Raw genomic sequence first — 27,588 nt, forward strand, 5'->3', positions numbered from 1 at the left:
ACGTTTAGAAGATCGTCTCGTATTTTACCGAGCTGACATGTCAATGCATATAGCCGCTCGGCGCTGTTATCGTTTTGTATTGAATTGTTACCTTCAATAAAGTTTGGAAAAAAAGCCGCTCGGCGGAAGTTGTATCCTCTTCCGGTTTTCAAACTGCGCATGTGCGAATACTGCACGTGTGCGAATGATTTATTCCGACCGAAATTGTGACCTTAGTGAACGTTTTTATATTCTGAAAACATTTTTCTGGGCCCATGTACACGGTTGGATTCTAATCCGACCATTGATCCCATCAGGATATTTTGTACATGTAACCGCGGCTTATGGTGTCGACGCGCAACGTGGCGGGGGCGTGGCATCACGATGGTGGTCTTTCCATCGGGATGTCAGTCACCCATCACGATGGACGATGATATCGTCCATCGGCACAACCCTAGACGGGAAGTTTCCAAAATACAGCCGAAGGTGCAGCTGAATCGCGGTACGGTCATTCTTATCAAAATGTCTTTAAAAAAATAAAATAAACGCAAAGAAAAAGTATTTTATGATCTTTTATATTCCTAACTCCTCAGTGTTTTATCAGGGCCTGTTTGGATGAACACAGAGCTGAAATCATGGAGATGGAAAATGTTTTTAGATCAGTTAATGAGGGCAATTTCCCACGGCACACTTGACCATCTCCCACGGCACACTAGTGTGCCGCGGCACACTGGTTGAAAAACACTGTTCTAGAGAACAACAGGTTTTTTGGATTTTGCATTAAAATGGCATAATCGTGATTAGAAGACCACTGGGAACATTTTTACAATAGATCAAAAGATGATTAGAGTGGAACTTTAATGATCAAATATGAGACCAAATTCTTCACATCTAAAACTTGCTTCAGGTTCATCATTTCAATCCCGTTGACTAGCTACAGCCATTTAGGTTTAGTGCTAGGACTTATTTGCTAAAGTATAAAACGGGATAAAAAGGAGTCTATTGTCATTGGAATTGAGGGAGAGCCTCCACATCATGTCTTTGTGTGGTCAGGAAATGACCCACCTGGTGCAATCCAAGAAAATGGGCTTTACTGCTCAAGTGTTTTGTTGTGCTGAAAGCTTCTCTTAACACAGAAAGAGCAGTGGCTGAAGAGGGTAAAGGTCTTCCCATTCAACCCCAGAGGAGCCCCGGTATGCTTCCTCCCAGGAGAATTCATCAGGAGAATACTTGTCAGTGTGGCAGCACAGCTGTGAGAGCCCCTGATGGCATTCAGGTGGGGTGAAAACGAGGTCAAATGTGGAAGGGAAAAAAAGTTAGGCCGGTACTGAACATATCACAGGTCAAATGAAAGTGTCATTTGAGTGACGGCATAAAGCGCAAAACCATAAATGGTAGAAGCAAAATGCTTGGAACACTGCAGAACAAGAAGTAGTAGAAGAACTATTATTTTTAAATAAAGTTATCCAACATTTATTTAAAACTACTTTTTGAAGTAATCTCTGTTAGTGACCAGAAAGGATTCATTTAAACGTCTTTCATCTTTTCTCGTAGTATTTAAATTCAAATCAAACTGACTTAAAATGAGTGTGAAAAGCAAAAAATCCTTTTTATTTTCTTTAGATATTTATGAACTAAGATATTTACTTTGTTCTATTTTTCCTGTCAGCTGATCGTTCTCTGGCAAAGCAGCCAAAGCCAGCAAAATAAGGGGAGTTAAGGGAAAGCAGTTCAGCCAAGTCTTCTTTCTGTGAGCTTTTGGGTGTCGATGAGCTGAACTGAGAGGATATGGAGAGGATTTCCTGCAGGGCAGCAGTCTGCTCTGAATGGGTCAGCTGTTCTCTGAGCAGGATAGTTCCAACATAGCCTCAGGCCAAATATTAAACATTATTTTGCAAAAAGGCTATATTTAGAGTTACAACTGTGGAAACCATGTGCTACAAAAAAAGAAAAAAAGCCAGTGGTTCTGCCTTCCTTCTCCTTTCTCCATCCCCTTCCAAACTGAAGACTGGCCCAGTCTGAGCTGATCCAGTTGGTCTGCAGGTGCCCTCTACGGCCCAGGGAGGTGTTGATGAGCCTGCAGCCCAAACCACGGTGGCCTGGTTGCAAGCTGCTGATACTAAGATGTGGCCCGGCTGACGCTGCACGTATGGTGGAGCCAAGATCAAGAGACATTTCTGGGCCTGTCCGAAAGAGTGGAAAGACACTTTCATCTCCTCCCACATATGCCTGAGTCGACCTTGATGTTCTCCTAATTTCCCTGTTAGACTCCACATTTAGAGAATCCTTCCCTCTACAGTTCATTCTCCTGGGGTCAAATGAGAATCAGCTTCAAGTGAATGAAAATCCAGGTTATAGAAAAAAAAATTTCAACTGTTTTAAACTCAAAAGAACACATTGTGAACTTGAAGGAAATAGTGTACATTGGAAAAACTATGAAAACCTATAAAAAACCCAATTGTACTTCAGACAAATAAAATAAAAAAACTCCAAATGACAATGTTTCAATTCATAATTGTGGCTTTCACTGCCGAGTCTACCTTTCTGTAGGGATGGGGCTATCCCAACCTTAAATCAGACCCAACAGGGAAAGCGAACAGCCTGATTTTAAACTGTACATTGAGAACTGAAAGTAAAGATGAAGAGAAATGAAAAAAATTAATGTTGAAAATTTCATTTGGTAAAAGTTTTACATTTTTATATTTTTTTTTAATTCAAGTTTCAACTGTACTTTTTTTGTAAAATAATTACAAATATTTCTTTCAAGTTTAGTTATTTCAAATAAACACTTTCATTTTCCAATGTTGGCTATGTCCTGCAAGTTTACATTCTGAGAGACAGGTCTTGATAACTTCCCTCAACTTTAGCGCGATACACAGTCTGCAGCTAAAACTGATGCATCGTCCTGCAGTGACTGAAGCAAAGCTTAAAGGTTTTCACATTTTTTCTGTCTCTAAAACAAAAACATAAATATGAAATAAATAATATAAAAAACCCTAGGTAAATGTAACATTTGCAGTCTATTAAAAGTCAAACATTATTTGTTTTACTAGTTCTTGAAAGTAATTCATTCACATTTTCAATCTTTAGATGACTTATTCTCACATATCGGATATTTCAGTACAAGAGAAGTTTTGTTACGCAGTGCAGTGAAACTTACTGATGTGGAATAATGTGCAGCAAGTGCTAGATATGTAACAGAATTGATCTAATAGGAATGTCCCATTAAAGGGAATCAGAAAGGCATCAGCTGTGATTATTTTATCCATCCCATTTCAGTTAAATGATGTCTGCAGAGGAGCCGTTTGTGGTGAACGAGCAGGAGCACATAATTGGATGACTGTCCATTAGTGTTCGCCTACTCACAGGTTTCCTCTATAAATCAGTGCCGGACAGCCAAGCATGTCAATGGAGGGGTTGTACACACCACAGGCCCGGCCCAAAAACCTGCAGCCCCTGTACCTGTGAAGGGTTGTACAAAAGAGCAGACGCATCTTAAAAGGAGCACAGGTGGGTCTTGAAGTTCCTTTGAGCCTCGCACGGCCACCTCAAAAGACATCGTAAAAAACGGACCGTTCAATTGTCGTGTGCGTGTGATGTGCATCGTGAAGTATTTGTAAGACTAATGTAAGTTGGCACACAGTTATGACGCGTGTTTGAAGCTGTAGGACCGAGCCTTTATATAACACTCTCATTAGCCTGGTGCGATTACTGGGGCTTACAGATCCAGCACGAAGGCGCATGCACGTGGTGTGCAGGTGATACCTACGTGCCTGTCGGATGCCACAAACTACGCTCTGATCATCTCATGTGAACAGTTTTTGCAGGCAATATTTTTTGCGCTATGGGCTCACCAAGCGGTCTGTGATCTGCTATTTCTCTGTATGCCGTACAGGTTTATGCGTTTTCTCCCACAGAAAGATCAGATCTAGGCATAAGGGCAGTTGTACCTAAAGCTTTAAAAGAATTGCAAACGCATTTGTGTTGAAAGCCATTTGAGTTTTCATTTTTTTCTTCAGTGACTTCATATTCTTTAAAAGGAATGCACAGAGACACATGCTAGTCTAGATCACAATCTATATCATGCATTTATGAGACACCACCCTCTGAAATTCACCTGCTGTCCTGTGTGAGTGTCACATCTCTAGGCCTGCAACATCTGCTTGAGCTTAATGAGTTCTGATGAAGAAAATACTGCATGCAGAAAGCAAGCTTTCCTGCTTCGGCGTGTCATTTGGGAGCCAGCAAAAGCAGACGTTTCTACGCCATCAACACTAATCACTGTCTGATGTCTCTGCACTTCTGAAACAAAGAAGGAGGTTATGCACGCATGTAAAACAACCATCTCATCTGCAGCTCACGCTGAGGTGTACACAAAGAAAATAGGACCCATTTTACTATATCTTATATGTATCTTTGCATTGAGTTGACTTATACTGGATCTTACAGGGATGAGAACCCATCAGAACTTTTCTCAATGTCAGCACAACATGATAAGTGGAACAATCACCAGTTGATTTTTCTCTAATGTTTATCGCTCATCACGACTTTGTGTGAAGGGTAGGACACACTTTCTCTGAGACACATTGAAGACTAAATATGTAGCAAGCTGACAGCTCGTAAGGAAAACATGCTGTGACAGCAGGTCACGACCCAGTGTCACATCCTCTGTTTGACATTTAACGTTTGCTGTGATTCCACTGCCAAGAGGTTTCATCTTTTTACTCGAAACAATGAGAATGAAGTGTTTCGGTCAATGTATTTTTAATTTGTGCCTTGAAAAGTGTGCTTTATTTTTTGCTAGTGGTAAAATTAGCATAAATCAAGAGTATTTGCATAAAATAGCACTGTGCTTTTCTGGACTGAGGTCTTTCCAGGTATCTGTTGTAGCCACTCCTCCATCTTGGGGGTTACTGCCCCGAGTGCTCCAATTACCACAGGCACCACTGTCACCTTCACTTTCCATGCTTTCTCCAGTTCTTCTCTGAGTCCCTGGTATTTCTCCAGTTTCTCATGTTCCTTCTTCCTGATGTTCCCATTGCTTGGCACTGCAACATCCACCACAACGGCTTTCCTCTGTTCTTTATCCACCAGTACAATGTCTGGTTGGTTCGCCATTACCATCCTATCAGTCTGGATCTGGAAGTCCCACAGGATCTTTGCCCTCTCATTCTCTACCACCTTCGGAGGTGTTTCCCATTTTGACCTTTGGGTTTCCAGTTCATATTCATGAATGTCACTGTGATGGTCAGAGGAGCTATAGGCGCGAACTGGCAGCTACGCCTCCGTCAGTCTGCCCCAGCTACATTAGTAGCTTACCATCAAGTATGAATGAGGAGTAAATGAGTAATGAACACATTGTAAGCGCTAAGAGTCTAGAAAAGCGCAGATAAATCCAATCCGTTATTATTATTATTATTATTATTATTATTATTATTATTATTATTATTATTATTATTATTATTATTATTATTATTATTATTATTATGTGGTATGATGCTCATTTGAACAGGTTTTAGCTCCTGGACAGATGTTTAGAGAAGCAGCTTCTGGGTCAACACTACCGCCACGTCCTGTGAAAGTAAAACAGGCGCTGGTCCTCAGATGGACAGCTGGTACAACGTGTGTGTTAACATGCACTGCCCTGTTTTCATCAATGCAACACTGTGGCCACACATCTCAACCTAAAAACCCTTCAGACTCATAGATGGAGTCGTTTTCCTCTCTAAAATTATTATTCACATGAAAAAATTAAACTACAAAGATCCATATTTTATAAAATAGTAACATCAGAGACAAAGCAACATCAGTATTATGGTGTTCCATTAATCAAAGGTTCTAGTTATCTAATGTAAAAATCAACAGCTAAATACCAGACTTTGCCTTTTCCCCTTAAAACGATTCTTTAAAAAGTTTTATGGGTACATTTTCATTTTAAAATAGTGTTAACCCATAAATATCAAACTTTCCCTTTTCTTTGTTTGTCTAGAAAATAAATAAATAAACCAACAGAAGTTCTGTTTTGTGATGACATCAAGCACTGCAGTGAAAAAGCCCAGTGAGACGCTCCGAGTGCACATCAGTCAACCTTTGCCTGATCCTCAGTGATGATCCCCTCGAGTCCCGAACGCAGGGGTCAACTTTCAGAGCAAACTTACACTCATCTGGAAGGCATGCGTGTCTTTCTCTCAGTGACTTAATGCAGTTTACTGAATTTTGTCTGCATTTCTTCCTTTTCTTACCGGCCACCCTAAAGCTCGAGCTCAGACCATTGAACATGTCATTTCAGTCATAATGTGCTCCAGCACATCTGAACTGACAGTATGTGAAAGTCCTGAATACCAAAAGGAAAGATGTTTTCAGAGCAACTGTTGATCAAGATGAAGAAAGTGGACATTTTTATTAGTATTTTCTCTTTTGAAGCATGACCTTTTTCCAAAAATAACAAAAAATTCTACATAATATGAACAATCGTAAAAAAAGAAGGGAAAAAACGTGTTAACTGGGAAAAACAAAATGATCCCACTGAATGGAAATAAAGCCACGAAACAGCTAATAAAAAAAAGGATCTTGGGAGAAGGAAACCAATCAAGCCTCAAAAATGTGCCTGGGCAGCGACACATCCCACACCACCAAAACTTCAGCCAAGTGTCACAAACAATTAATCCTGAAGGCTGGGTAGTCTAAAAACATACAAAAGCACTAAGATGGATGAAAAAAGGAGCAGGTTAAGCAGCAAGAGTGGAAAAAAAAGAAAACAACACAAGCATGCAGCTGTCCACATCAATCAGTGTTTTAAGAACACAAAGTTGCGGGTCAGACTCTCCAGACAAAAGGTTCACAAAGGGGGCTTACTGTGAAGTGCCACCCTGAGAGCCGGCACTCCAGTCTAGCCCCTCTGTCTGTTAATCACCTTGACCTGAAAGCCAATGCATCGCACAAGTCAATTACACAGAGGAAAGTGAAGGCAACACGCCATCCATGAGTTTCCTCTATGCAGACAGGCAATCTCTCTGGCAGTCAAGCCACGAGGAATCGCTGGAAAAGGAAAATCTTTACATTCATATTCCACTTTCACCATGACTGCATCTCATCTCCTCTGGAGTGTGAGACCACACTGATGAACACAGGAGGCGAGAAAAATGCTGGAATGAAAATCTCACCCAACAAGCTACTATTCTGCCTCTCTGCCTTCCTTCCATTTGTTTTCACACTTTTTTTTCTCTTTGCTTTAGTTTCCTAACTCATTCTGCTTGACTAGTGATAAAAATGTTCCTCAAATTCTCATTTGCCTGAGACAAAGACGGTTAAAAACAATACAAAAAAATAATTGAAAACCTCTAAGTTATTGTCTAACTTTAATTACCGAGCAGAAGTCCACAATTCCAAAGGTAGCATCATTATTTGTGTAGAAAAAAATAGCTGCAAGTTGACAAAAATACACCCTAATAATCAAGCACATTTATCGCACCTCTATGTCGTCATCCTGTAACGACCAATGCTGCTCATATTGATGCACCAATAGTCTTCTCTCCTTTATCTTCATCTCTCTCCAAATGATCTGTCCCCTGCCCTCCTCCATCTGCTTCCACTCTTTTAACCTCCATCCCATTCCGCTCCTGCCAGCGGTATCGTGCTGGTGATGGAGGGCCGCGTCTCTCTCTGAGAGCGGCTGTCTCTAACGAGCCTCTTCAGCCACACACGCTGTATCAAATTAACGGCCCGCACCAAGCTATTAAACCCCGAGCCCAGCAGCCAGGCCCAGGGCGGACCAATCCCTGCACCCCAACGCGCCGCCTGTCACACTCTGTGATTGATAAGACGGGATGAAAAGAAAGAAAGGGAGTTAGAAAGAAAAAAAGGGAAATACACAAAAGAATAGAAAATTTCGCTTTTGGGTATTTTTTGTTTGTTTCTTCATGCTAAAATAATAAACAGATGAGCCATTCTTTAAAGGTTTAAATCAACAGCCAAGCGAGTTTCTGTCTGCTTAAATGGCAACAGGCAAAACCATAATGAGTCCAAAATTCTGCCTTTCATCATAAATTTTAAAATATGCTTCCTAGACGGGAGAGTGTGTTGCAGAGCAGCCATCCATCTGGCTAATTGGATCTTGAATCTTGGAGCACACACTTGACATGCTCTGATAAGGTTACAATCTCCCTTGTTCCTTGAAGGTGCAACTTTTCTGTTTTAATTAATTAGTCGCCCTACGTTTAAGCATGACATTCCATTTTAAGCGAGAAAAGACAGTCTGTGATCTCAATCTGAGAGGTCAAAGTTACACTGAAAAATGTTTATTCACTATGAAGTTCGTCATTATATTATGTTTGTTCAGAACGGGAGACCTGGGCAAAACGAGACCAAACATTATTCTAAAAAAAGCTAATTTAAGGGCTGGATTACAGCAACAACAAAAAAAGCAATAACAGCATGTGTTAACAGAGGACAAACCCTGAGAAGGTCATTCTTGAATAAATGTCACCAGTAAATTGGTACAGAGAAAAAAAAAGACCCCCAATAAGGCTTGTGAAGGAGATTAGTTAAAAAAAAACAAAAACAGGGATAACTCAGACTAACACCGCCTGCTAGACTGATAGTGGAGACCATCAACAACAGAACGGAAAGATGTAGGAAATGAAGCACAGGAGATACAGAGAACGGTTTGAAAGTATAGAAGACAGATTTGGACAAGAAGACAATGAGAGACTGTGAGACAAAAACATGGTGAAGAAAGATGACACAAAAAAGAAAGGTGGAAAGACGCAGCCAATCAGAACAACAGGAGCTCTTAAGAGGCTACAATCACAATCAAGAGAATACAGGGGCAAAATTGTCTGCAGAGAGAAACACAGCACTAGTTTAGGATGACGGTTTCATCACAGTGCATTGACTCATAAATTGTGGAAATCCAGCCCACTTGTCAACAGGCCTCTCCACTTCCATTACTCACACCGTTACAGCCTGCTCTCCAATGAGACACAGAAAGGACCAGTTTGAGATGAAAACACTGCAGCACTGAAAACTTCTGTCAAATAGGTTTTGTATACATTTTAATGAGAAAATTAAATATTTTTTGTAAAATGAAACAATGAGTGGTATTCTGTGTCTTATTTAAAACCCTTCTTTTCTTTTATCCCCAACATAAAAAAAAAAAACCGTACCACAGAAAAAGCCTAAAAGTGTTAGAAGATGCCATTAAAATGCTGTGATTGAAAATCCCCACCATATGGATTCTGGTGACCTTAAACAGTGGATGAACGTGGCCCAAACATAAGGTTACGGATGAAGTCCAGTCCCAACACTAGCTCTGAGCTCAGCCTCCGAGTGATTTGTTCTTGCAGCATTTACTGCTCAAAGAGTACATACTACATCCGAAACAATATGCACTGCTTTAGCAAAGTAACTCTAAATCCCTAATATTTAAATGAGTAAAGCAGAGGGTTCACGAATTGACACATCATGGTTCAGACAGCTTCTTTTTCATCCAGTCCTTTGTCAAGAACTCACAACATTTCCATCACATCAGCATCAACGGTCTGATTGTAACTGCAGGATAAAAGTAGGAACTGCTGACAAAACAAAAATCCTGCTTCACCATCTCTTTGGCAACTTAAACTTCACCAGCAAGCCAACAGCCTCTAACTCGTGCAGCAGAGATGTAAGCCACAGCCACGAGAGAAAAACATATCAGGGAAAAAAGCTATGCCGACCTCAATTGATGCATCTCAACTACAGAACGCACATCTGCTGAGGGCGACGGGAAGCCAGCAGCAGGTCTGAATTGTGCCTGATCGTTCTCAGCAGAGGCACAGGAACAAAATATTGGTGTCATTAATCACATCTTTAAAACAAATGACTTTAGAACCTCCAACCTGTGCCAAGTGACTGTGTAGTTTCTCATTTCTGTGCCAGACCACCTTCCCTACTCGCTCATCTGTAGCTGGTGGTTACTGGGTTGTTTATCCTATCAATCCTTTCCTTGGCACAAACTGGCACTGCGGACTTCTAGAAGCCAGCAGGAAGTCGAGCCAGTTCACCACTCGTCTTTGAGCGGCTGTCAGATATTAATGTCTGTGAAGATGGGTCTCTAGGTAAAGTTAATTAGCATACTTATAAAAACATGCAGATACAGTACATCAGTTGACATGAACTTGTAGGTTTTTTTCTCCTTATTTTTAAAGAATAATGGATGCATTCCAAACATGTTGCTCTGCAACGAATGAAAGACTCATTTTGCCTCAGGGATCACCAAAGGTTGGTTAAACTTAGTTAATAAGAAACTTGTAATGTAGTAAATCAAAGTGTTTCTCAAATTCCTACAACACCAAAATGCTTCTCAACAACAATCACAAAGTTTTACAGTTTTTTTTATTTATTTTATTTTTAATTATAACCATTTATCCAAATAAGAATCTCCAAATTAAAATGATTTGTCTTCACAGAAATCACTGCTCCAATGATGCTTAGATCACTCGGTTTGCATTCGAGGATTGATACATATTAACTTTAAAACTAAATATTTAACGCAAATATGGCTCTAGTCCTGAGGGGAATTTAAAACATTAAAAAAGGTTTTGGCCAAAATCCAAACAAAAATGGATGAAGTTTAATCTGAACTAGACATCCTGCAAATTGGAAGCAAACAAGCAGAAACTTTATTACTTCCTAACTATTACTTCTTTCAGGTTTGATGTTTGTGGTTGTAAAACAGCCCTGCAGTCAAAATCAAATGTTAGTCAACTATTTGAAATCAGAGGTTCAGCAACAATCCATCATAACATGCACTGAAATGAAACCTACCCATAGAGAATATTAGAGGAAAAAGTGATAAATTAGGACCACAACATGCAAATAATGAAGCCCTAAATGAGCAATAACCTCCCACTTTTAAAGAAGATATTTGTTTGCGGCGTTAATTAATCTGGGTGTTTGTTTCATCAGAGGCAGGGAATTAAAAGGTTTTACTCAACAGGTTTAAATGTGACAGCAATCCTTTGGGGTTTAAAGGGCAAAAATCTCAACTGAGTCATGACTGATGAAGAAATTCATTTAATAAGGTTACTCTAAATATTAAACTAATATCATAAATCATTATAGAATTTCTTTTTAAATATGGCATGTTTGCGTGTTAGTTGTCAAATGTAGTGAAAAAATGTGCTGCATATAACACACAAAGCCACGAGCGAACGGCCCGGGCTCCATTGCTGGATGGCATTTATCACTAAGTGAGAGGGCGGAAGGTTATCTATGCCAGTTAGAGATTTCTCATTTCATCAATAAGTCGTCAGTCTTCTGGCTCATCCTCTCTCCTCCCACCTCCCCCACCTTCAGTTATCCAACCTGCAAATGATCCGCCTCACTACAGAGGATCCAAGACATTTACACACAAAAAATAGCAAAATAACTCACTAGACTGACAGTTGCTGTCAAGAGCGCGGGAAGTACTTCCTAAAACACTTCTTTGAAGAGGAAATTTCAGGCTTTGGACGAACATTTTTACATCCCAGCACGTGTTATGTTCCTGGATTGGTCAGTGATCAAACTGAAGGCAATAACAACCCGTGTCATGTGAAGTAAATGCTATAAAGTCAAATCATATATAGACCCAAAATGCTCCTAATTACTCTCAGACAGCTCTTACTTAGTTTGGATGTTCAACCATTAAATCTTTCACACTAAACAACATGTTGTCAAAGATGTCATTGCCACTATCGAAATCATTATTGGACAAGGTTGTCACTGAAGTTGCTAAACACCAATTCATCTTAAAAAAGCTGCAATTCACTAAGTTTATTTAGAAGTGATATTCAATGGAAGAATGTGGAACAAAGAAAAGAGAGGATAAATTCTCATGAAGTCGTTTAGGGATCACATCAACAGGTTTCCAACACCAAAAAAAGGAAGGAAGACATGCTAATTTGTTGTTAGACATGTCAGAACACAAAGATTTCTCAGTAATTTTAGTATATTGCTGCTGGGTGTGTGGATTGACTTGTAACTGTGTATGAAGCAAACAACTTGCAACCAACGGAAATGAGGAGAAATCTAGAAGACAAATGCAGTGAGGCAAATTAAACCAGAGGAAAAGTCCAATTATGGGCCAAGTTTTTCATTTGTTTCTTATGCAATACAAGAGACCAAATTTCTCAGCATTCAAAAGAGGATTTATGAAAAAAAGTTATACCAACTATTGTTTTTGAATATTTCCCCCTATATGCTTTTCAAGAAAAACAACGTGTATTTGTATTGGTTTTGTGCGTGTCCATAACTGGGCTCATTTGGCGAACAGAAATACTTGGATGATAATTGCTCAAAGGTGCTTTCACACTGAGCAGTGGGGTTTCTATAAGGCCTGCACAATAAATTAAAAATACTATTGTTTACCGCAATATCAGCATGTGCTTGTATCGCAAGAGAAGGCGTAAACTGCGATAAATGGTTACCTCAAAAGTTTTCCCTCACATCCTGCAGCCCTGGTTTCTACCAGATGTTGTCTTTGTTTAAAAATCTCACCTGAACTCTGATGCAAATCCAACCATTAAATCCTGTTCTACCTTAAAACAAGACTTGAAAGGGGACCCTGATCTGGTTTAGCAACAGATCTTCTAACAGAAACACAGAATATCTGATTTCCTGAGTTCTAAGATTTTTAAAGGGTGACATGTAGGTTGTAACCCAATGTGCTGTATCCAATGACAACAATTATTCGATTATTAGTCAGGAGATTTACAAATTTAGATTTGCCCAGACAAACCAGTATTTCTTGCCAAATGTCCATCTTTCGGCAACATATTTGTAATTTTACATCTGCACACATGGAAATGTGATGTAAGAGAAAGATGGAGAACATGTGAATAACTACAAGTCAACTTTCTTCTTCACGGAGTACAAACTTGAGACAGCGGCAAGTATTTTGTTAATTTTAGAGACATGGTAGTTCCTGCATTTGCAAAGCACATGCTTCAATTTATAAAGAACAAAACAGTGTAATGGAGCAACAGGAAGTTTTACAGATTCGTCATCACATATATTCTCCAGAACAAATCAGATGAGGAACTGCTATGTATCAGATTTGATATCGATTCCGTTGTTCTAGCCAAGTTGCCTATTTTGGATTACTCCCAGTTGTTCAATTTATAATGGTATGTAAATGGACTCAGTCTTACTGCAGAAGACTATAAGGACAGAATTGAACCACCTGCCCCACTTCAGCAAAAAAAAAACCTTTCTGAACTAATGTTGAAAATGTATTTTCTTAAATGTGTTTACATAAATACAGGCATAGCAGCTTAACAATTAATGATAGTCAGTGCCTGTTCCAGGTAATATCCCAACTAAAAATGACCATATCACCAGGAAAAATCCTGCAGTTTTCAGTGCATTTAACAAATAAGATCAAAAGAAAGTGGAAAGTATCTCAACTTTTCCAGCACAATCGAACAGAATCCACCAGATCATATGAGGCACAAGGTAAGGAATAATATTTTTATCCTTTAGGTCCATTTCATAGATACTAGACATGCATTCTAAAACATTATTAGCCTAGAGCTAATGTTAAACTGACTCAAGAAAGATGTATGGGAATGAAGAAGACCAAAGACAATGGCAAATTCATAGGATGTTTCAATAGAGTAATATAAATGTAAACACTTAATACAACAATGCCATTATAACACAAAACACACAACCCTGTGCCATTGTCAGCACATGCTCCAGATATTCCTCAAGTTACAGATGGGGCAATAAAAACAGGCTTAAAGGCCAAGCAATGTGTCACCACATGTACCTGTTATTGCCTAGGGTGAGTTTTCTCTCTTGTGAGTGAAGAGGAGATGAAAACTATTCGGCACACCGTGTCTCCATTTTTCCTTTCTTAAAGAATCCCCATAAACTAAGCCAGCGGTGCTGTGGTATGAAATTGTTCTCTGCGTCTGTGCTTCCATATCTCCCTCATTTAATTCCTGTAACATTCCTGCCTCCTCCCCCCTCCCCCCTCCCCCCGCTTCACAATTCTTTTTTCGTTTTCCCTGATCACACACCCCTGCTCTCCTTCCCAAATCTCAGTGTCCCACCTCTTAACATGTTCCTGCAACCATGCTGATCCGTGCCAACGCGGTTAATGTTCCTCTCGGTGTACGCAGGAGGGGCTTAGTGCCACACTAGCATGACTAAGCGAAATAATCATCACCACTAATGATTCATGTTCTTGGCACTGAGTGCTTTCCACAAAGTTGGGAGAGCGGGCAGTTGGTGTCAGTGCCTGGAGAAGTTTCCCAGCACATTTTTAAGACGCACGGAAAGAGGGAAACGGCCTACCGTGAGTTACTCATCATAGAAACCGTCACAGGGATTGTGTGTACAACCCCTGTGCATTCTGGTCGTGTTCCACAACTCGAAGCTGCAAAAAATGGAGACAACAGATCTGGAAGATGGGAAGAGGGCAAATCAGGGTTAAGGCTTTGACGCTGTGATACTATATCTTGAAGACTGGCAAGTTAGCTGCGATAAAATTTGTTTGCAGACTCAATCATGCGAGCCGTTGGCACAACAGTACTTTTGTGAACTGTGGGAAAACTCTCACATGGTCGCCTGCCTGCGGACAGGGGAATCTGGGGGATGAGGGTGTTCATTGAGAAACAGTGTGACGTAGACTGACTGCAAAAGATCAGTCCTTGTACTTGCCAGCACGAGTCTCAGCAGCTAAAACGTTTGTGACGGAGAGAGTCAAGTGGGGCAGAAAAAGAAACATTACAAAAATCCATTTAAATATTTCTTTCAACTGTTTCCACTATGAGTAATGTTGCTTGTGTTAAGAATTGTGTGTCTCTGTGCATCACATTGTGACAATACTATAGTGTGTATTTTTTATGCGCAGAAGAGTGTGGTGCAAATTTACATACCCTCACAAATGTAAGATAAAAAACATAACACCCAACGAGTTGTCACGCAAGGAATGATGATGAAGAGGGTCGTCCTCACTGGTAGGCTTCTTCTCTTTTCCTACACACACACACACACACAACTGACTGACAAACACTGATGCACAGATAGCACGTGCGATAGCTAACGCGTGCGGACATGACAAACATTCATGGTACTCTTGTGGAAACATGCGCACAAACTGGGAGCGCTGTAAACACACAGCAGCTGAACACGTCCTCACATAACTGCAAGGGGGTGAAGTGAACGCGGGCCGTCAGCCGGTGTGGAGCAGCTTATGAGGGGGTGGGACGGGGCTTTTCAGGGTAAGGAAGTTGTGACATGCCCCTCCAGCAGGCCCATAAATCAGCAGCTCTAACCTCACCAAGGACAGCTCTTGGGAGTGAGAAATGAAGTACACAACAAGAACACACACTCGCAGCCGCGAGTGGCTGTCTACTCCACTCGTGGACAAACTGAAAGGCAGCAACACACTCTGTACTATACTATAGCACACTCATGCAAGTACACTCACCCTGTTATGTAAATGGCTTGACATTTATGGCCTCAGGCCTGCCATGGCACACCTTCCACTGTGTTGTTGTGGATGGCATTGTGTGTGAAGTTCTGAATGTCTTTTAGTTGTGGTATTATGACCACAGCTAGAAGACACCACTAATCAGTTCTGAAGCTAAGTTTGCACCTAAAAACAAAACAAAAATACAAAAAAAATGCCTTTTTCTAAATCAGAGTTCTGTTTAAAGGCAGATGTTAGTTGTGCAACCAGCACAAAAAGTGATGGAAATTCATGTTGGCCTCATGTCATACGTGCAGCCAAGATGCACACTGCTGCATTGCCCGCACGTATCTTAAGTGCGTCCAAGGTTGCTTTTTGTTGTTGGCTGCATGTATGTACATTTCAAGTTAAAGCCCCATTATCTGTCGTGCACCTAGTTGTGTGGAACGTGTTCTCTGCATCATTAGATCCCTTGGATGAGCGGTGAGCTGCAGAAACCGCTACGCATAGGAACTATTTGGTGATTTAACCTTAACCACAACCGTAATCCTAACCGTAACCCTTCCTCTTGGTCCATGCGGCCAAGAAAAAAGTCCAGGGCTGGCTGCATGTAATTTTGGAAATATAGCACTTTTTGTTTAACTCCTTTAAAAGATTTTAGAATATTTCTACTAGAAAACAAACTTTCTTTAAGAGCCACATCAATAATCCAGTTTTTCAGAAGTACATCCTCTAATATTCTCCAATCAGATCCTCTAATCAGAGATAGAAAGCTCTACTTCTGCAGCACAGCCATCCAAGCCATTAATGGTCTGTCGTTGTTTTAGGTAGAAGTTTTAAAAATCAAAATCTACATGTGTTTCGTTCCATTCAGTGAAGGTGAAGGAAATAATATGTATAAACAGAACACATCCCATCAGTGCTGCAAAACCTTGAAAATTACACTACCACCCTATTCTCCAAAAGTGTCTGCACATACTAGAAGGAAACACCGTTGGAGCGTTGTTTAATTCAGATCCAACACATTCGCTTCAGCGCTCAAGCTATGTACAATGCATTTCCTTTTACTTCAAGATGTCAGTGATTGTGCGTCTGTAACACCGCTTGTATTTTATGATCATACAACTGAAAGGCTTTAAACTAAAAGGTTTCTACTTCACTTCAGTAAGAAAATACTCACTAAGTCACTAAATCCAGAGATATTACCGAAACATTATTTGCAAATACAGGAAAAGCATTTTGAGGACAACTCTTAAACAAAACATGTCAATTATTCAGTGACACAGCGCTGTCACCTTTACATCAGAAGCAATACTCCTAATTTCTTATTTTAGCCAAGGCAGTTTACTAAATAAAATATAATTACATGATTTTGTTTTGGCAGATATTCTATTTACAAATATGCTTTTTAACAATATTCATCTAAACTTGAAAGATTTTCTTTTTATTTCTATCGGCTGCTACACTGTAAACAGGGCAGACTTTGAAATGTGGCTGGAAAATGTTTTATTTCTGGTGAATGGCAGCATAATTTTCCTTTTAGTAAAGATCCATAAACATTTGGCTGTTTTTCTGTCTAAAGTTGGTTTCAGTAGATGTGTTCAAGCAAGCTTTTAACCAAAATATTGGTTAACATTTTCTTTCCTTTTTAAGAAGTTGACACTAAAGTCATTCCAATTTGTAAGGAAAAGCCAACTTTATAAATGAAACAATAGTGGCATTTGGTAAGTGAGTTATTTAAAGCGGGTTTCACAGCTTGAAGGAGAAGAAGTCTGTCAGGTTGGTGTGTTCCAGGTTAGATGTCCATCTGGACCTGTGTGTGTGGGAAAGAGCTGAGAAGATAGGAAGGCTGAGGAGCTACAGATAGGATTCAGACAGCTGAAGAAAACTCAGGGACCGTTAAGGTTGTTGTGAAATTGGAAGAAAAAAAACAAGCAAACACTTGCCTGAGGCAGGAACAGAGAAAAAGAAAGAAAATAACACATGCAGGCTATAATGTCAGAATTTTATACACTTGGAGAAAGAAAACATTTTTGTGAAGCAATCAGTTACAGATCAACCTGATCAGCAGTGTTGATCAGGTCACATTATTCTGTTGGTGTCAACTGCCCCGGAAAAACAGGACATGATAAAAAGAAATGTGGGAAAAGAACCTAAAAATACAGTTTTGTGGATTTTTTTTTCTCGTGACAAAAATCACTCTAGGTTAGGGCTGCACGATATGAGGAAACCCGCGATAACTATATAACTTGCGATATATGAACAAATAGATAAACAACTAATTGCATCATTTCTATTTCACTGCAGTTTAATTTAAATAAGAGTCAAAATAACTTAAATTACACTCCAAATGACCCTCGTCTACATAGGAGGCAAACATCTAACATCAAAGGGCTCCATCTGATTGGTCAAAGGAATAAAGGGATTTTCTTGATTCGCTAAATACTTCAAGCTACCATAAGATTGTTTTAGCACATTTAAAGTAACCATTATTTTCACTGTCTTTTGCTATATGCATTTTGCACAGCTTAGCAAAGATAAATTTGCGATTTATTGTATTATACTCTAGGTATAATACAATAAACCTTAAACCAGCTGATTTTAATATTGAAATCTGTATTTCTTTTCTGTGAATTTTGTTTACAATGTCCACTGTGCAATCACACTGTCATTAAGGAGGCCAACACAATGAAACAACATCATACTGTAAGGCTGGCAATCAATGCAAACAATGAATAAAAACAGGAAGTCAGAATACAACATCCTTTAGGATTCAAAGACGAAAAGCGTTCAGCAAAAGTTCACTGATGGCTTCATCAGATTAACCCAACAACTTCGGCCAAAACTGAAGCCTTGACTCAGATTCATAAAAAAAGAAGCTGCAATACACTAGGAGTACGTTCAAATTTTGACACAGACCGCAAAAGCCTTGTTCAGACTCCTTTTTGCTTTACAACTTCCTCATTCTAAAAGAGGTGATAAATACTGAGGTTTTGCACTTGGCAGACGCCGCGACTGGGCCAGAGGTCACACATGAAAACAGAAGATCATCTTGAGATCCATTAAAAAGAAAATTGCTGAGGGGAGACGGAGGCGTTCACAAGCTGTCAGACTGGGTGCAACTAGAGCAGTGTTATGGTAAGAGCCACCCATGTATTTAACGTTTGTGACAGTAAATAGCAAAGCCTTCATACAGTTGATATCAGGAGGTCAATTTTCACATCTGGAAATGTGCGACTTTTATATAAACAACTTTCACAGCATCCCCGGCTGTTTGGATGAGAAATTAATCAGCCACACGATTGGTTTGTCCCACAGTTTTGATGACATTTCGTCACTTCTGTGCTTCCTTGTTTTTTGTCGCTGCACATAGCGGTGAGGGCAATTTGGTCTGTAGAAATTCATGTGTTTGGGCAAAACTACTGGGTCTGATTCCTCCCCATGCACAAAGACAAAAGTCAAAGATTTTCAAAATATTTTGACATATTTTGTGGCACAAATACTTTCTGCACTGCTGCATCTGTCATGTAGAACTGGTACTGAGCCCCTCTATTAATGCATAAGGTCAAACCATGATGAATATTTATTAGCATCCCCCGAGACATGTGGTATGAAGGCAAGGTAAAGACATAAATCAGTCACTGGCCACTTAACTGTAACCATTTCAATGATGCAGAACAGAAAACTGAAGATGACAGAGGATGCATGCTTTAACCTGTACCTGCCATCATCTTCTGGGCCTCATACGGTTCCATGTAGCCATCGTTCTCAGTGGTGATTTTCTCCATGTTGGGCTGAGTGCCACCAGCCTGCTCGGCATCAAAGGGGTCGGCATAGTCCTCAAGAATGATTGGCTGCAGGAAGAAACAAGAAAAGACAGATTGTGGAAAGCAGATTTAAAAAAAAAAAAAAAAAAGGAATTTTATTTGATTCTAATTTGCAAAATTACATGAAATGTGTCCCTTCAGAACGGATTCAATGACAAACATGGCTGTGGTCAGACACAGGACCAACGGACATCCACTGACAGAAGCCGGAGGATGAAGGGAAAAAGGCATAAATTAAAATCCACGTCTATATGTCTCAGCACACCACCACAACGCCTCAGCTCTGAGGCTTTGCTGCTGGTCTGCCTAATTATATGATAGCCCAGTGACAGGTCTGCATTTCAAAAGTAAAAGGACAAAAGACCACAAATTCTTAACTTCCTTCAAAAAAAAAACAATTTGGCAGATTTATGTCAGGCTCGCAGTGAGCCACGGCTAATTGTAGTCTTGCTCTTTCGCAGTGGATTTTATGTAGTGGATGGCAATTAGGCGGACATCCTAAGTTCCAGAAATAATCCAAATCTTTAGGGAGTGGAGAACGTCCACAACTATAGTTCCTCTCTAGAGCATGTGTGTGTGAGGGGGTTGTTTGTTCATTTTTTTTTAAACGTTAAATTCATCAGTAAGAGCACCGCTGAAAAAGAAAAGATCATTCATTCCTGAGTGACCCATCAGAGACTTGTTTTTCTGTGTTGAAGCTTCATAGCTCTATCTGGTCAACAGCTGAGATGGTTGTGTGCTCTGAAAGTCTTTGGCTATCTTTTTAGGTCATAAAGATAGGAAAATAACTAGGAAAACACCTAAACATCTATGTGACAATACACGTGGGTAGCACAACACTCGGTGACTCATGCATGGATTATATTTTATCACAAACAACTTCATCACTCATCGGCTGAAGGGGCGTTGAGGCCTGGAGCTAGGGACTAGGCCTCCAGCCCAGTTCTGTGCCTCAGCAGAGCCATGTTTCTTGAGAAGGTTCCCAATTCGTCATTGCCACAGAAAGAGCTGATTCCTAACAGCGAAACCCGTGTGAAGGACGCTTGTGAAAGAGCACACAAGAACTTACAGCACAAAAACAAGTATGAACCTCTGAACAGGCACAGGTTTAAGAGTCAAAAAGCAGAAACGTTTACACGGTTACATGTCAGACAACTCAGCCAGGATCATTTGTGAGTTACTTAGTTACACAGTAGTCCTGGCAGGTACACTCCTGCAAGGATCAACCTCACTATGCAGGGATTAAGCAATAATTGCAGAGGAAGTTTGCACTGTGGATGTATTCATTGCAGCGGCGTTGCATTAAATCTACCTTCTCTAGAGTTCCCTCTCCATCTGTTTGTGAGAAAATAACTTTTCACCCCCCCGCCACAGCATAATTATGGGTTTCTTGAGTGTTTTGCTTCTGTGACTTCAAGGAGGACAGAAAATCCAACACAGTTTGTTGTTTTTTTCTATGCCACATTAAATTATCATATTTAATCAGGAGTTTGATTAAAATTTCCTCAACTTTGATAATTAGCAACTTTGCAAGCGTAGAATTATGCGACCGTGCCACTGTTTTCACATTCTTGTTCAGATATCCTCCATCTGAAATCATTTTGTGCTTTAAAGCTCACAAATTTGAAAATCAACCTAAAAAACATGTTTGAGCCCGTTCGCTTAGACATTAAACTTTAGCGCTGAAATGAAGGCAAGGTTTGGAGATTTTACCTTGATTTGTTTTCACAGACATAACTTTTTTTGAAACATTGATGCAATACTAAGAGAAAAACTATTAAAACTGGTGATGTTAGCTCTTCTTTGCTTGCAAAGGGTTTTCTATAAGTTTAAGATGGTTTAAGTTTATGTGCAGTGGGATACGCCTAAAAATATTCCCAATTTTTCTATAGTTCCTTTAAATATTTCCCTGGAAAATACCTCTAACACATCTAAAGTCAGGAAAAAACAATAGAATCCAAACTGCTTTGGAAAACAGAAGCTCTGAGAATGGACTTTTTCCCCTTAATCCCTAAAGATCTTCCCCACCTGAAGATAAACAGTTTTTAAATACTTGTCTGCAAGAACGCTTGAGCAAAGCCCTTGTTGAACTGAATGACCCTAATGTACCTTCACGACAAACAAAAGGATGTTTGGACATATTTCAGGAAATAATTGCAAGAGCTTATTGAGTTACGTGCAGCTCCAGTCCACATGCATGACATCATCCTTCTGCTATGGCCGCTGACATAATGTTAGAACAATATAAATCGATATGTGAAAAAACACTAGCACGTATTACACACAAAATAATAATACTGCAAGCATGAATAAAACCTTTAAAAAAAACGAAAAAACAACTAAAAACTCAAACCAGATTTCTGAAAGTTTTAACATTAACAGTTAAATTGAATGTGTGACTGCATATTATCACTATTTGGGTTTATTTTGTGAAAGTGCAAAGAGAGGGGTGTGACCAATCGATCAAAAACCAATGAAAAGCATTAAATCCACTTGTTTTTTATAAACCAAAACATGAAATGTTGGATGAATAGGACGAAGAGACCTCAGTGTGGAATGGACACGTATAGACACTAGCTCTAGCAGACTTGTAGTTTACATGCAGTCAATCATTTCAACCTGTAAATCTTTGGCTTGTACTAGACGTTACCAAGTAGAAAATCCATGTTATTTTTGAATTACAAGGTTGTCCTACAGAACATCACCACAACACAGTAATTATGTTGGTCCCTTTTTTGATGTTATACAAGTTCATCCATCTGCATAGCCCTAAAATTGCGCTGATAGTTCAGGATGGTTGCAGTGTTCCCCTCCTGCCCCACTGCACTAACGACTGCTCAACAGCAGGAGTATTGTGGAGAGTAAGGAGAGGGGTGCTGCTGGAGAGCTCTGTTGCCTGGGGACACACCATCTGCCTTGTGGCATGCCAGGCAGTGTCAGGACTACAGCCAAGCCACACTTGTCATGAAAGTAAAATGTACCCATCAGCACTGCTGTGCTTCCATATATCAGGCCTTTGCTAAGCAGTGGTGCAAGTCCATATGAATATCACAAAGCCACCTGATGGGCTCAAGCTGTTTTCCTTTGGTAGGGAGCCCTTTTGTTGGTTTGCACATTTTTGAGAAAACTGACTTGGTTTCTTTGATTCCCGTTCAGGCTGGCCAGGTCTTAAACCTTCAGAGGCTAGAGTGCCTCACAAAGGACATAGAAAAAGAGTCCTTAAAATGCTCTACAGGTCTCATATGAGGCTGACCTCAGAGGGAAGGCATTAGGAAAGGAGAGAGTCTGTAGCCAGCACCTGCCACTTTGGCTCAGTGGTTGATAAAACAAGAGCTTCTAGGATTACACTTCGATTTAGCCCAAGTCTTCCCATTAGACGAGAGAACATACAGGCCCGGTCTGTCCGCACTTTTACTGCATTTTTGTATCAGCTAGCTCATCGAACAAAGAAGGACAAAACAATAACATTTCAGCATCTATAATAAATGGAATCCGAGGACATGGATAAGAGTTGTTAAAAAATAAAAGCTGCTGTCAGTCGGTCTACCAGCAGAGATAAATCTAATTCAGTAATAAAGATGCCAACAATTTCACTGCCAATCCAACCCATACAAACAAAGGATTTCACAGATGAAGATTGACAAGGCTTTGGTTTAACAAGTGCATTAAAAACTGTGATATTAGTGTCACCCCTCAAATAGAAAGGACTGAATGCATCAGGGGTTAGTCAAGGTTGCAGCCTCTCTGAGGGTGCCAGAACAGTGAACAGGCTGTAGAAAGAGGGATGAGGGGAGGAAGAAAAGCAAGAGACTGACGTGTGTGATTTATGTCGCACGCCACCAGGGACTTTAGCCACTGATAACCTAATACAAAACAGCGCTGAGCAGCTCAATTACATAAGAGCTTTTCAAAAAGATTTTTCTTGTTGCTTTTCTCTTGTTCTCTGTGACACAAAAGAAAACATCCTTCTATTGTGAGCAAAGACAGTCATGATAGAGGAGATAGGAATGAAGCAAAAAAAAAAGTAGACGCTATTTTTGTAGCTTTAATCAGAACGGTTAGTTGGGTTGTGTTCCTGTTGAGTTTTTTTTCAAAGTCAGAGTGCTCTTCTGATGGTTTATCGGCTTTCTTCTTTTATATTGACTGTTGAGAGCGTCCATTCGACGATAACTCAGCTGTTGTCTAAAAAGATGCTAAGAAAAGGTACTCCCCTAGAGGCACAAAAAGAATAATTAGAGTAGGGCGAGGAGTTACGGACGAAAATCAAATCAAACATTTTTACACTAAATTGGATTTTTCGTATTTCAGTCCATTTTTTTCTCCCTCCCTTTACCTTCTTAAACATAAATTACAAATGACAGAATATTTATTTAATCTAACATATTCTTTAAGAGTTTACCTGAATCCAAAGTGCTACTAAAGTACTAAAGTACTTGACAAGGGGCCTCTGTTTTTCCGGTTTTCTTTGTCGTACTTCCACCTTTAGTAGCAAAAAGCAGCAAACACTCCAAACAAATTTCGCAACACGCGGTTTCTTGCTCCAAGTCTGAATTTGCAAAACCAAACCAGTTCCATGTTACCACAGAAACAATTTCTTTTTGGGAACTTGCTCTTCTTAGCTAGATGATTCCTTAATATCTACGCGTTACAAGACATGGGCGGGCTGACCTTACTCTGAATAACAGAAGCCCAAGAGAGCAGGATGCTGGGGCAGGAAAAAAATCCAGATTTTACCAAAAAGCATACGTCTTCAGATAACTATAGCATAAAAAACATGCTAACAAGTCAACTCAACTATTTCTGTCATGTTAAATCAAAACGACGACGAAACAACAACAAAAATATGAGCCTATCTTTTTTTTTTTTTTAAAGGCTCACGATCGTAAAGTTGTACCCCCGGCCAGACTATGTAAAAAAACATATATATATTTTTTTAAAATGTCACTTATACTACGACGAGTAATCAATAAAACTGATTTATTGCCAAGCCCTATCAGAGTCTTTGTACACAATGTAGGTTCTATTAACATAGCATTCTTTTCCACAATTGATTTAGGAGGAGAAAAAGGTATTTAAATGATGCTGCATTCTACATTTTTCTTGTCTGACTGGGCAAATGGAAATAAATTTACACCTCAACAAAAGACGATGCAGAAGTGGGTTTTCCAATGCACACCCCAGATGCCGAAGAAACTTTATTGAAATGTTTCTCCAGTACCACATTTACCACCAGAGCATTCTGGATCTCTGGGAGCTTTTAACCCTTGTGCTGTCCTAGGCACTTTGACATTGGGAGTTGGGTCATCTAGACCCACTAGACAGTGCTCTGAACCTTTTTTCTTCAATGATTTGTGATCTTCACTGGTGTCCATGGATTACATGAAATCTTTCCACCTTTGTCATGGTAGGAATAACTTGTCAATGTAAGGGTGGGGTCATAGGATAGCACAAGGGTTAAGAATGCTGTGTCTGTAAAAGCTACGTAGGAATGTGAAGGTGATACAAAAGCAGATTACTTTATCTGCTTTACGGTCACTATTCTGCAGTCAATCACAAGCTACTGAAGTCAAAGCACCGACAATTTGTGCCAAAAACAATGATTTTGTTTATTCCCTGGAGCAGAAAATTCTTTTTACTTTTGTTTAGTTGAGGGATAAGTCAAGAACAGCCATCCTGCTTTAGTAAGCACTTTACCCACTGCTATAAGTCAACCGCATTACAAGTGGAACCTTTTATGGCAAAAACTCCTGAAAGTAGGAATATATTTGTCCGAAAATATAACCTTTTTATATACTTCTGCAGTGCACAAACTGCTGTTTTTTAGTAGGTAACATCTGTTACGGTCTATGCACATCATAAGGTAATAAATCCTCAGCATATACTTTGGTAAGAGGCAGAGCATTTCCTTTCACACATCAAGGTGCTCCCCCATCAGTTCTGCACGTGCTTGCTCGTGAGGCATCCGCAAACTGGATGTCAACTTATTTAGTGTAGCATGTGGGCCGTTTAGATTCAGACCCCAGAAAATGTTGGTTCTTCTGATCTCTGCACACTTGCCCATGTGGATCAGTGGTTGCACGCCACCAATGGGAGGCGGCTTTTTTTGGACGCAAGTAATCCGAGTTGCTGCTGATCACTGGCAGAAAAAGAAATCATATGGGAGAGCTGAGTCGGAAAGAAAATCCACATAAAACTTGGACACCTGGAATTTCTTCACACCATTACTGGTAATGTGGTTACTGTACACTGAGGCTTTTACAGCACCTGCAGTTGTGCGTTTTAAACACTTCCCCACCAGAGCGACCAATATAGTCACACATGCATAATACTTTCTCATTGTTAAGCCTGATAAAAAAATCTCAGGTTGCAGTCACTTAAGGTATAAATAAATAAATAAAAAACATCTTTATGAGTCTGAAAGTATCCTTGTGATTCAACAAAAGATGCAAAGTGAGTCCTTATGGTCTAAGCCAATCAGAGTTAGTGTAAGGAACAAATCCACCTCTGATTGGTCGGTCCAGATATTGAGATGTTGTTCCAAATATCCCTGTATGTGTGTATGTGTGTGTGGGCTCAGTCATCAAAGGAAGGTGAGTGGTTAGCTGCATCAAATACAGTGGACGTTTCCTCAGGTGACAACAGGACATTAAGAAATAGACTGACAAAGTTTGGGATAAAAATGTTCAGGCCTGATTTCTACAAAATGATAAGAACTTGGTCTCACTTTTTATTGAATTACAAACCTTTGTAATCAGTCAGAGCAGATCCCTAAAAAACCTGCAGGATGGTCCAGAGATGGTCCAGAGGCAGCTAGCTGCACAGCAGAAGAACCAATCCGTTATGGTTCTGCACTAAATACTAACCCATTGAGACAATGTCAGTGGACGATAAAAAAAAATAAAAAAAAAGGTATAGAAGTGGTTGGGAATAGAGTTTGAAAGGTAGTTTAAAAAGTTATAAATGCTGCATCGGAATTTTACTGCAATCAAATAATTCATAACAGTTTGTTTTAATCGGAATTTCAGTGCAGAGTGAGAGAACAAAAAAAACAGTTTCATACTATAGAGAAGAAGAAAAAGAAAAATCATTATTAAGCTAAAGATTAAAACTAAAATCTAACTTTTATTCTACTAATTTAGTAAACTGTATGGAAGCATTGGGGTGCTGGTGGTTGTAGTTCTATAACACATATTTCATGCTGAGGCAAATGCAATGTCCGAATGTTCCCTTCTCCCTTTCAGTGGCAGGTAACAGCAAACGGACAGCAATTAAAGAACAAAAAGTGACCCAGTAATACTGGCGGTAGTTGAAATGTATTTAACATAAGCGCAATAGAGCAAATTCTGGATACACCAACCGTCGTCCTAATGCACCTGAGAAAAAAAAAGGTAGGCGCACCGTTACAACCAGCGCATAAAGTTAGTTTAGCACCCTGCCCAGTGCCCACACATTTACCGTATACAAAAAATCATCTACAAAACGATATGTGCAAATGCACACGTGAAAATACCATGTTCCAACAAAAGGTTTAGCCACTGCAGGAACTTTGCCAGCATCAGTCCTAAATGCTATTCATTGAAATATAGTTTAGCAAGACATGACATTTTTACAAGTTAAAAAGAAAACCTTTTAATAAAAGTTTACAGAAACCAAAAAAACTTTTAGAAGTAAACAAACATGTATTTTTAATGTAGCAATTACAAGATTAAAGGTCTTTTGGCTACACCGTTTTCAACTCCACCACAGCGATCACTAGAACTGAGAATGCTTTGAGCTCTCTGCTTGGTGGTTTGTTTGAAGGCTTCATACAGGTAAGGCTGGTCAGGGTGAGCAGGGGATTTGTTTAATAGATGTGGTAGATAAAGAATTAAAGGCACGCTAGGTTTTGGAACTTTGTTGGACAATGTGGTTCAGTCAATTTTAAAAGAAGCTGAGAAAACTCCAGAACCAGGGAAAAATGATGCAAGAACAAACATGTGGAGGACAAACAGACCTTTATCCAAGCTTAAGAATGCAGGAAGATCTAAAAGAATCTGTGCGTAAGATTAAAAGAAAAGTCAAACCAAAAAGTTTTGTCATTTCCTAGAGGATTTTTTTTCTTTTAGCACAATTATTTTAACACAATACACTAAACTTTGCTATAATTAAAAAAAATCCTTTTTTTATTTGCGATTCATGCTTTTAACAACCTCAAACTGATTTCAGGACAATGGAAAATGCCAGCTGTTTGTTCTCAGGCCATAAAGTGAGAGGAGCTGTCCTCTGTGTCACTGATGGCACCAAATCCTTTGAACAAACAGAAAAAAGTAAGCTCCTTTCCCCAAAGCTCATCCAGGTTGTAGA

General features: G+C 39.7%; 1 protein-coding gene across 4 annotated transcripts in view; it reads right to left on the reverse strand.

Annotated features, from left to right (window-relative positions):
- The window catches only part of shf (Src homology 2 domain containing F), a 100,017-nt gene that overhangs the window by 61,546 nt on the left and 10,883 nt on the right, over positions 1–27,588 (reverse strand). For all 4 annotated transcript variants that reach the window (XM_011493083.4, XM_011493076.4, XM_011493077.4 and 1 more), the window contains exon 2: positions 19,140–19,272. In XM_011493083.4, the coding sequence (XP_011491385.1) occupies positions 19,140–19,272 (133 nt within the window). The remainder of the gene's footprint in view (positions 1–19,139; positions 19,273–27,588) is intronic.

This window comes from Oryzias latipes, chromosome 3 (genome assembly GCF_053564925.1).
Source record: "Oryzias latipes strain Hd-rR chromosome 3, Olatipes_Hd-rR_3.1".
Classification (NCBI taxonomy): domain Eukaryota; kingdom Metazoa; phylum Chordata; class Actinopteri; order Beloniformes; family Adrianichthyidae; genus Oryzias; species Oryzias latipes.